This window comes from Sinocyclocheilus anshuiensis, unplaced genomic scaffold (assembly GCF_001515605.1).
Source record: "Sinocyclocheilus anshuiensis isolate Anshui unplaced genomic scaffold, SAMN03320099.WGS_v1.1 scaffold272, whole genome shotgun sequence".
In the NCBI taxonomy this organism is placed as follows: Eukaryota; Metazoa; Chordata; class Actinopteri; order Cypriniformes; family Cyprinidae; genus Sinocyclocheilus; species Sinocyclocheilus anshuiensis.
Window position 1 is genome coordinate 578,010 of NW_015554117.1, and position 11,228 is coordinate 589,237.

At 36.6% G+C, this 11,228-nt stretch overlaps 2 protein-coding genes across 2 annotated transcripts in view; both read right to left on the reverse strand.

Annotated features, from left to right (window-relative positions):
* The window catches only part of LOC107669852 (coiled-coil domain-containing protein 150-like), a 12,551-nt gene extending 7,552 nt beyond the window's left edge, over positions 1-4,999 (reverse strand). Inside the window, exons 1-10 of the mRNA XM_016462280.1 lie at positions 4,868-4,999; positions 4,137-4,253; positions 3,726-3,855; positions 3,589-3,632; positions 3,427-3,519; positions 2,184-2,291; positions 1,735-1,859; positions 1,268-1,445; positions 391-459; positions 91-183 (exon numbers count right to left, since the gene is read on the reverse strand). Of these exons, the coding sequence (XP_016317766.1) occupies positions 91-183; positions 391-459; positions 1,268-1,445; positions 1,735-1,859; positions 2,184-2,291; positions 3,427-3,519; positions 3,589-3,632; positions 3,726-3,855; positions 4,137-4,253; positions 4,868-4,999 (1,089 nt within the window). The remainder of the gene's footprint in view (positions 1-90; positions 184-390; positions 460-1,267; positions 1,446-1,734; positions 1,860-2,183; positions 2,292-3,426; positions 3,520-3,588; positions 3,633-3,725; positions 3,856-4,136; positions 4,254-4,867) is intronic.
* Positions 5,000-5,943: 944 nt separating this feature from the next.
* LOC107669920 (ubiquitin carboxyl-terminal hydrolase 16-like) overlaps positions 5,944-11,228 on the reverse strand; it is a 10,432-nt gene continuing 5,147 nt past the window's right edge. The window contains 9 exon segments of the mRNA XM_016462353.1: positions 5,944-6,254; positions 6,423-6,570; positions 6,669-6,755; positions 6,851-6,945; positions 7,772-8,426; positions 9,227-9,400; positions 9,476-9,621; positions 9,754-9,835; positions 9,995-10,082. Coding sequence (XP_016317839.1) covers positions 6,130-6,254; positions 6,423-6,570; positions 6,669-6,755; positions 6,851-6,945; positions 7,772-8,426; positions 9,227-9,400; positions 9,476-9,621; positions 9,754-9,835; positions 9,995-10,082 — 1,600 coding nt within the window. The 3' untranslated portion in view covers positions 5,944-6,129.

The window sequence follows — 11,228 nt, forward strand, 5'->3', positions numbered from 1 at the left end:
GAGAGAGAGAGAGAGAGAGAGAGACTTACTAGCACACTCTTCTTTTGACGAGCATCTGACTCTTGATCTCGTGATCTTTTGATCTCAAACCTGCTGATGCTCCAAGGCTGCCAGGCTCTCCATCAGCTCCTTGCTGTCCTCCTTCTGTTTCCGCAGTGCTGAGTTCACCATGGTCAACTCCACCTGTCAATCACAGGGGGAAGAAGATGATGTTTATGGTAATTGCTGTAGTGGAGTCAGTATAGCAGGTCAAATGAGCTCCATTTTATAGCCAGCAAATACATGAGAAAAATTTCAAAGTTCAGTGTATAAACTCAACCAGGAACTGAACTGATCTCCTGGATGCACTAGAGAAGGACAGGAAGTAACCTCATATTTGGTCAGCAGTACCTTGATCTCTGACAGCTGTGTTTCCAGAATGTTCTTCTCCTTCTCCAGCAAAATGACTGCAGAGTTCATCTGAGATTTGGAAATAAAAAGTTAATTACAGCAATGGGCCACAAGTGGCTGTGTGGTACAGTGCTTTTACAAACGTTAAGAGCTGTTGTTAATATGATGTGAAAAGAATTACGGTGCTAATGCACAAGCACTTGTTGCTGTATTGCTTTGATAAAACGGCAGCTTTTTAATACTATTAATAAAAACAATAACAATAAAAATAATAATATATTAACATTAATATTAATAATTATAATACATGACAATACATGTATAATAAATACAATATTTATTTATTATTATATAATTATTAGTTTATCATTATTATCATCATCATTATTTTTAATAACAATTTAAATACCATATTGTTATTACCATCAAATTAATCATGTTAATATGATACTTTGTATAATGTGTATATTAATTATATAATTATGTATACTTTAATAAAACATTGTAGTAGTATTATTATTATTAAATCATTTTGTTATTGTCATTGCATCATAATTATTATTCATAAAAATTTATTTATTTTTATTATCAAATTAATCATTTTAATAAGTAATACATTATAAAATGTGTATATGTATATTATGTATAATTGATCATATATAATTATGATACCTTTTAATACATTATATATAATATAATATAATATAATAATACATATTGCTACTGCTACTACCACTACCAATAATAATAATAATAATAATAATAATAAATGTTTCAAATGTGGTTCAGTGCCAGAACTATCTGTATCATTCATTTACATTTAAACAACATTGCTTGTGTCCTTTTCTTTTAACTTATAAAAGAACTTTCAACTGACCTTACTCTTTATCTGATCTCTCTCTTCTCTCAGGGTCGCTCCATCCTTCACGGCACAGCTGAGCTCCCCCTGAAGCCTCTGGATGGTGCGTTCCAGCATCTGCTGATGATTGACAGCTGTCTCCTGGGCAACGGTGGAACTCTGCTGCAGTTTGCCATGATCTGCCTTCAGTGCCTCCCTTTGAGAGAAATTAAAAGAGCTGACGATTACAAACAAAATTAAGATCCTGATGTCACTTACAGTACATTATGTCAGAACTGTGATTTACAATCATATTTTATTTTATCTTGTGTAGTTTTGTTAATGGTTTTCAAGCATCATGCAACATTTTGCCATCAACCTAATCTAACAATCTACAAGTGAGATGAATTTGAGCCAAAATACGGTAGCGTTTTCTTGGATACAGCATTTGGCATCAGCAACATAAGATTTTTCCTGCTGTGAATGATTTATAGTGTGTATCTCACAGCTCTTTCTGCAGGGTGAGTTTCTCTGATATGGTGCCCTGTAGTTCAGCCTGGATGCTCCTCCTGGCAGTGTCTAAAAGCAGATCCTGCTCCTGAAGGTGTTTAGACACACGATCTCGCTCCGCCTGAACAAACAGCACAAGCACAGCAGTGTCTGAGAGAAACTATCAGCAGAACTTTTGTTCAGTTTTAATCTTACTGGCATATTTTCCAGTTCTATCCTTCTTAATCATTTGTTCAATTAGTGTTAATTTGCTACATTTGTTTTATTATCTTATTTTACTTTGCTCTGCTATTTCATTTGAGAGCATAAATTAAACTAATCCTACTTTACTGTTTAACTATTACTATTGGTGTTATTTTGTTCCTTATGACACCTTGTCAGTTCTAATGTACAATTGTTTTTCATGCCATCAAATGACATTAAAACTGAAACTAAATAGAAATACCTTAATTTTGTTGTGATATTCTGTCTGCAGTCGAGTGTTTTCCAGTGTTAATGAATGAAGAGCAGAGCTCAGCTCTGAACACTGACCCTCTAACTCTTCATTCAACACCTGAGAGAAAGAAAGAGGTCAACTTTTTATATTAAGCTTTATTCATAACATGCACAAACATTTTCACATCAGGGGCCGGTTGCATAAACTGCTTAGACTAGTCTTAAAAAGTTAGCCATCTAAGTTGTTTTCTTACAGACTGGTCATAACTGTTTAAAGTCAGTTGCAAAAATGTAGATTGCCTCAATTTTAATCAGAAAAGTGAGACTAATAATCTCTTGTCTAACTGCTAATTGGTCAAACTAGTTCTTAAGACACAGTGTCTATGTTTATCCAACCGGCCCCAGAAAAGGAAACTTTATCATGTGGTTGGCTTAACAAAGATGGATGGATACATATGGGCCAGATGAATAATGGCCTAAATTGTAGTCTGTTTTTCACACAAATTATTTGAACGACTTCAGAAGTTTATAGAGCACAGCGAAGAAATTATATGCACTACTATATGGTACTTTTATATGATTTTGGAGCTTGACATTTACAATGACCTTCCATTCATCCCTCCTTGACTTTCACAGATGATAAAGTCACATGGGTTTGCAGAAAATGAAAGGATTTTTATTCTTTTAATATTGCAGTATCAGTTTTTATTTATTCATTTATTTGGGAATATTGTAAGAGCCCATTTTTAATCATTTAAAAGCTTTATGTAAATATTTGCAACTTTTCTGACAAAAAAAAGTTAATTCAGTTTTATTTTTAAATGAAGAGTGTAACTTCATTATTCAAACAAAACAGTGAAGACAGAAATAACATGCAGTTTTCATAGTTTTTTTTCGACAAAACTGTGCTGTTTTTTGTCAGAAAAACTTTAAAAGCTCTGAGAAACTGTCTGCAGTTGATGTTTTTTCACATAAATTCTTAGATAAGAACAATTTAACTCCTTATATTGCAGCTCACTCTTTTTCCCTTTAGTATTATAATATATAATAGAATATTTTCAAGACAATCAGATTATGGGGGTTAGGCAAATGTTTTTGCACTTTCAAATGGGGATGTCACCAAACTAAATTGAGAACCATTGCTCTAATTCAAATCTGTACAATGACAGTATGTTGGCTTTGTTGAGCTAAAATAAATATATAATGCTGAACAGATTGTGTTTGTGTGTGTGTGTGTGTGTGTGTGTGTGTACCTGGACTTGATCTGCAGCTGCTCTGAGGTCTCGCCCATCTCTAATAAGTCTTCTGTTCTCCTGCTGTTGTTTCTGCAGAGCCGTCTTCACGCTCTAAACACACACAAGCATCATGAGACGTTTCATTCCCGCTGTCAGTGTTTCTCTCACATGTTCTCGTACCTTGATCTCTTTGGTCAGCTGTGATATCAGAGTCTCTTTCACTCCTGCGAGGAAACAAAACACTTTAGTTTCACAACCAACAGACATACTGTAGCATAAACAAAGTTTGAAATGTCCCAGAATTCAGTGTGTCTGACCGGATTGATCTCGGAGCTGCTGACACTCTCTTTCCAGGCCCAGAATTTGCTCCGCCCTCTTCTTTAGCTCCTCCCTGTTTGCCCGTCCGTCAGTACGTAAGGCGTGACAGTCTGCTTGAAGAACCTCCACCTGACAAGACACCAGCAAAGAGGACAGAAAGCTTAAATTAGGCATTTTATGAATGTCTTGAATGGTGTTTTGTATTGGCCCATTTTATCGTCCATCAGGAGAAAATCGCAAGTCTGATCATTTAGAAACAGCCTCTTCTCATCAAGACACATGATTCAAGATCATTCATTACTGTAGCATAGAAATTGCTGGACAAGTTATTCAAGTATATTTATCAATCAGACATGAAGTGAGATCATGGCAAATGAGGACATAATATGAACCTTTTCGAGTCAGTTTACCTGTTTTCTCTCCCTCTCTACCACTCTCTCCATCTCCTCCACTCTCAGCAGCACTGCATTGTGGGATTGCTCAGTCTCCAAGTGCGCTGCAGTCTCCTGTGCCATCTGCTCCTTCATCTGCGAACAGATGCAGAAGTTCAAGAACTATCAAATGAGATTGGAATAACTATTATACTTATCACATTATAAAGATTTATCAGTTTAAATTGGAAAAATATGAATATACATTCTTTAAAAACAGTGCTGTTATTGTTAACTAAAACTAAAAATGATTGAAAAAAAAAACATTTCTGTTAATTGAAATAAAGAAATCTGAAATAAAAAATTTAAATATTAGGTGAAAAAGAAACTTTTTAAACACCACCCTGTAGTTCTAAAATTACAAACTGAAAAAAAAAAACTAATATTAAAATATATATATATAAAAATGCACATAACAGAATTACTAAAAATTCATCTAAAATAAAAATTGCAAATATAAAAATATAAAATAATAATTTATATATTCAATTAATTAATAAAACTATAATAGCATATACATGATACTAAAAAACACTGCTAAAAAGGCATGTTTAATGTTTTTTTATTTATTTATAAATACTTTTATTTATTTATTATCTTTGGATTTTTTTGCAGTTCATTTAATAAACCTTATAAATATCCAGTAAATTTTAAAAGCACAAATATTGCATGTAATCTCTTCATTAATATGAGTCCATGAGCTCTTTTACTTTAGCGGGGGTGATGTTCTCCAGCGCCTCCATGAGTCTGAGCACCTCCCGCTGCGCCTCCTGTCTCTGCTCACAGGCCTGCTGCAGCTCATCCTGTAACTGCAGCACCTCCTGCCGTGAAGAGGACTGCATACTTGGCCACATATCACGTCACTTTCACTTAAATGTAATGTACCTCAAATATCCATTTTTCATGCTGTTGTAATGCATAATTCACTTTTAGATTCACACACTGAAAACTGACCCGTGTGGGATGGATTGTGCTCTCTGTCCGTCTCCAGACAGAAGGTGGTGAGTTTCAGAGCGTGCAAAACACTTTCTAATCTGCACACTCGTGCGACGAGCGTTTCACACTGTCTCCACAGCAGCCCTCTCCTGCGGCACTCAGGGCCCGGTGGATGCTCACAGGACTGATGGGACGCTTAGAGGAGCTCCCGTCCGAAGAGATCACGAGCAGCTTATCCGCTGATGCTCCCAAAGAGCCCAGACTCCTCACTAACTCCTCCGTCTGCTGCTCCGCTGTCTGAAGACGCTGCTGTAAGATGGAGAGAGAATCAGGGGCCGTGGCCCCTACACTCAGGGGCCAAATCACTGACCTGGACATTACTGAGATAGATATATAGTTTGATTATTTTATATATAAAAATTAATCCTATTCTTAAGACCATTATTTATTAGATTTTAAACACATTCTTAACACTGATAACATTAAAAAATGTGTCCATGATAATTTACTAAACATAAATAAAAATAAGACTCCTTTATAATAATGAGAATAATATATATATATATATATACCATTAATTTTGGGATGGAATATGACTTTTCCTTATGAGATTCATGCAAAATGACTATCAGTCTTGGCAGCAGAGTCCAGGAAGATTGCAGGATACTCAGAAACTCTTTGAGAAACGCTGTATGAGACAAATAACCGCACCACAGCCCAATCAAACCATTCCATCATGATCTAGAGGTAAGAAAAAATATTTCATTGCTTTTGAGTCACCACTGGAAATGATTAACTTCAGTTAAAAAATAAATCCCAAGTTGTGCATCTTGTTTGGATGAATAAAAACTTCCCCCTGAACAGCAGCTGATAACAGAGAGAAAAAATAAAAGACGATGCTCATACAAAACGACTTTGATTCAAGTTTTCATTTGCAGAGTGTTTTAACAGGATTTCCCAGCAGCAGCAGCAGCAGCAATCGAGTCGGAATGAAGCACCAGCAGCCCTTTGTTTTGAAGATTGTTCCTCATACGAGTTATGAGATGTTCTCGTAGAACAGGAGGTAGGCTTGGGAACTCTGCACTTTGGCCTCTGGAACCGGATGAACACTGCTGTCGCTAATGTGAAACCATGATCCTTTACTGGCCTCGGCGTGACCTGCTACGAGATGATGATTGGAAATAGATGATAATAATCAAAATGTAACTTTGTTTCCAACAATAAGCTTGCATCAAATTTAACTGATTTTATGTCCTCCGATATTAATGCATGTTCATATAAATCCACTAAGTTAATCGAAACCTCAGATTCAGCAGCGCAGATACTCACAACCAGCATCGAGCCCGTTTTCTACATAATTGTGTGTTGAAGGTCGTGATTTGACGTAAGCTGTATAATGTCCAGACCGCATGGTGCCGCTGTGTTCCACTACACCGTAAAGACTATACAGCACTCGCGTCTCGCCCTCCTTCACTCCCTGAAAACACAGTTTTGAGTGAGTTTACTGAACCCAGAACCCAAGGAGTGATGTAAGGATGGAAAAATATCGTGAAAACCCAACGATCATTTGCTCACCTTGCAGTTTAAAGAGCAAAATGGTGCGAGATCCAGGATCTGAGGAAACTGCACATGTCTGTTCACCTTACAAACACTGTATCCAACCTACAGGTGAATGACACAATGAAGGGCTTAAATGCAGATTTCTTTAAGTGTATTGGCGTGAAGATATCTGGCAGAGGAGGAACAAGCTGTTTTACCTGCTGGAATCTCTTCAGGTGGAGCGTGAGAACTGCCGGAAGATCGGAGATCAGCATCTGCTTCAGGGCATCTCTGTAAACAGCTTTCTTACAACCTGACGACAACGACAAAATCTGTTTAGAAGCACTGCTTTCACAATTGAGGTTTATGAAATTTTGTGTTTAATGACAAAAAAAAAATAGCTAATTTCAGAAGGTCCAAAAAAAACTGGACAGCAGCAAATACAAGTAAATGGTGTGCAATGATTTTTGGAAGCTTATTATGATCATTTAAAATCTGAAAGTGGTCAGGGATGAATAAAGTTATAAATTATACATATTAAATATAAACATTTAATGATCGCAAAATGAGATGTTAGAAAATAGCTAAAACATTTATACTGCAAAAAATTTAAATTTAAATATTTACAAAATATTTAAATTCGCAAAAACATTGCCATCAAAAGCTCAAGGGTTTGAACATTTGAAAGGGTAGAATAAATATTTCTATTGTAACTTGTAGTGTTAGTTGTCTCTTCTATCTAGAGATCGAACCAAAAGAAAACTTAAAAGTTACTGTTTCCATTAGTAACAGAGTTTATGTTCTTTTTGTCTCAGCAGTGGATATATGTAGAAATCATAATATATGACAAAATAATCACAATAAGTCATGCAGCCCCACTGTAGAATAAAAGGGGGGGAAAACTGATATTTTATGTTGACTTGAATGTCATACAACCATTAACCAATATCATTAACAATACCAGTATTGTTAAATTATAGAAATACTAAGTAACTTAAAATTTCAGGGGGTAAATATGTTCTAAGTGGCTCGGCTGACAAAAAGTTTCTGAACCCTAGACTGGACTGTCAACTGAGTTTAAAACAGAGACAAGAGGGAGCTAAAACAGCTGTTACTATGGTAATAGTTGAGCACAGTACCGTCTGCGGCTTTATGTTCAGACTGGCGTTTTGTGCAGGTGACACACATCAGTCTGTTGTTCTCTGTGAGATGTTCCACCTCAGTGAACTGATACAGGCAGGACTCCACCGAACACTCCTGCTTCTCTGGCGCCGCCCTGCTGGCCAGTGATTGAAAGGTCAGCTCCGGGTCCTGATTCACCACTGTGTATTCTTTAGCATCACCTGAGGCCTCATCTCCATTCTCCATCTCATCTTCTGAAGCTGTTTTTAGTGACACAGCATTCAGTTCTTCTACTAACTGATCCTCTTCATCACAAAGCTGGTGAGCACAGTCCTCTTTCTCAATTATATTCACATCTTCTATTTCTTCTCCCTCCACAGACACATCTTCAGTGGTCTGGTCTTCAGATAAGGCAGTGAAGCGGTTGTTGACAGAAGTAGCATGCTCTTGCTCGGGTTCCTCGTCGTCTTCATCCTCATTTTGTGAGCATGCAGGAGGTTTCTCAAGGCTCAAATGCTCCTGGATGTTTTCGCCTGATTCTGCATCAACGCTGCCATTTACTGATACACTCTGATTGGAGGCGTCTGCTGGATCGGTGCTGCTAGCTGTGCTCTGATTGGTCAGAGAGTCCAGAGTGACTTTACTGCCCAGTTTCTGCTGACGTCTCTGACCCTATGGACACAAAAGTCAATAATAAGCATATAGCTGTATCTCACATCATCGGAATTCTACTTTATATTTTGAAAATGATGTTACTGGAACATGATATGTGTTCATGTTCATATGTGAAAACAATTTGGGACAAAAAAAAACAAACCTTAATTATGAAAATTCAGGCAGGGTGTCATTAGAGTTTGAAACGGCAATTAATAATAAATAGCAATATTTTGCAATTTAATTCTAGCATATATAATGGTGGTATATACATAATAGAATTTAATGAAGTGAGCATTTATTTTACATATTTTCCTCAAAATTCACTAAAAAATAAGAACAGTTGAGGCTAAAATGTGCATTAATCGGCCAAAGCAATTATTAAAGGGGTCATATGATGCAATTTCAAGTTTTCCTTTCTCTTTGGAATGGCAATATAAAGGCAATATATACATAATAGATTTAAATGAGATTTAAAGAACATTATTTTACATAATATTTACTCAAAATTCTCAAAAAAAAATTAAGATTTGGAGCTAAAATGTCTGTTAATCAGCTAAATCAATAAACTGCAACATTTTTGCAATTTAATTCTGGCTCATATAACTGTGATATATACATACTAGATTTGAATTTATTTTTATTTTAGATTTATTTTAAACAATATATTCTCAATTCACACAAAAAGCTGTTAACACTAAATGGCCATATTAAACAGCCTGGTCAATATATATGAGTTTCACTAATTTTAACAGACGTAATTACAAACACATTATTATTCCCACTTTATTGATTTGAACCTGTGTGTGTGTCTTTACCTTGGCTTGTTTCTTGGCCTGTTTCTTTGCTTTCTTCTGCTGGTACTTGCTTCCTGTTCCTGTAGGCATGTCTTCATTCCCATTGGCCAGAGATGCTGTGTTTTCTCGGTCTCCATCATCACTGACGCTGCTGCGATACTGGGTGGCCTTCTTCTGATTCTTCTTCCCGTAGGCCTGGAGGAAACACTCAAATCAGTTCACTTTCCCAGAATATTCACATGAGGGATAAAGCAGCTATATGAAGCTCACCTCATCAGCTACAGGAAGAGAAAGATCCAGAAACATCTCTGTCACCAGAGACACAGTTCTGCACTCTTTACACATCACTGTGCTGCTCATCTCTCCACCAAACACTCGGTCCACAAAGTTCTTGGGTGCACCGTTTTTCTCGTACTCTGGTGAAAACAATGCAAGAGAAAATTTAAAGCTATAGATATAATTTTACTCATGTTTTGTGTTTAATCATGCTTTAACATTACATGAAAATATATCATTTGCCATTCTGGTAATCTGATAATGACTTGTACCTTTAATAACCTTCTTCATCTGCTCTGCCTCTAAGCTTTTGCCAGAGTTTTTCAAAGCCTCCAGAATTCCAGAATTAACTCTCTGGAAAATACAGGGAATAAATAAACAGCAGAAGGACTCAGTTACACTAAAATGTCTCAAACATTCTTTATAGTCAAATGAAATGACAGGAAACAAGCAGACATGAGTCCACTGCTAAGATGATGCACATTTCTTCAGGTCTGTGTTAGAGGTTCATACTTTCACTTCTTCTGCCCTCATGCCGTCCAGAAGGTACCGTAGAAGCTCCTGACTGTCCTGCTGCTGAAAGCCTTTAAATCGTGGAGCTCTGTGAACAACAGATAACAAGAAAGACTGCATTTATTTATATGCAGAACACAGACAAAAAATATGTATATTGTAAAATATTATTGCAATTTAATAGAATTGTTTTTCATTTTAATATATTGTAAAATATAATTTATTCCGGTGATGCAAAGCTGAATTTTCAGCATCATTACTCCAGTCTTCAGTGTCACATGATCCTTCAGAAATCATTCTAATATGCTGATTTGGGATCATTTTCAGGATTATTTGGTGAATAGAAATTTCAAAAGAACAGCATTTATTTGAAATAGAAATCGTTTGCAGTATTTATGACTTTACTGTCACTTTTGATCATGTTATTGCATTTTTGCTGACTAAAAGTAGTCAGTTGTTTCAAAAAAATAAAACTGACCTAATTTTAATGACCCCAAACTTTTGAATGTAGGGTAAAATTTGTTTGAATTACTTTTGGAGGCTTTCTGACATTTTATCTACTGTAAAAGTGAAGACCTAAATATATAGGGGGCGTTCACACTTGGCATGTTTGGTTTCGATTGAAACAAACCCTGGTGCGATTGCTCTGTTAGTGTGGTTCATTTGAGCATGTGTGAACGCTGCCATCCGAACCCTGGTGCACACCAAACAAGCGGACCGAGACCGCTAAAAAGATGGGTCTCGGTCCGCTTCCAAACGAACTCTGGTGTGGTTCGAATGATATATGAACGCAACACGGACCAAATACTTCTAAACGAACCAAAAACAGGAAGTAATGACAAGATGCGACGCTATGCGACATGATTTGACGACGTGGTGTAACCAAAACAAAATGAGCAGAGGGCAAACGTGGAGCAACGATGAGGTAAAGTGCCTTTTATGAGCTCCTTGTGAGTTTGCAGGTGGTGAAAATAAAATTATATGTACACGCAAAAATGAGCACACTTAATCCAGCAGACGGCATTAGGTGTGTTAGACTTAAAGCGGCGCTGAGACAGACCGATCAGTTACTGGGTGCTTTGATATCATACACGGTGTTCGGTGAGTTCCATCACGATATATACGTCATTCAAACCGACCAATCAGGTTGTGATCACTATCACTATACCTTTAGGTTCGGTGTCTTTAGGTTCACTGTCAAAAATGCCAATGTGAACGCTAAGCGGACCAGGAC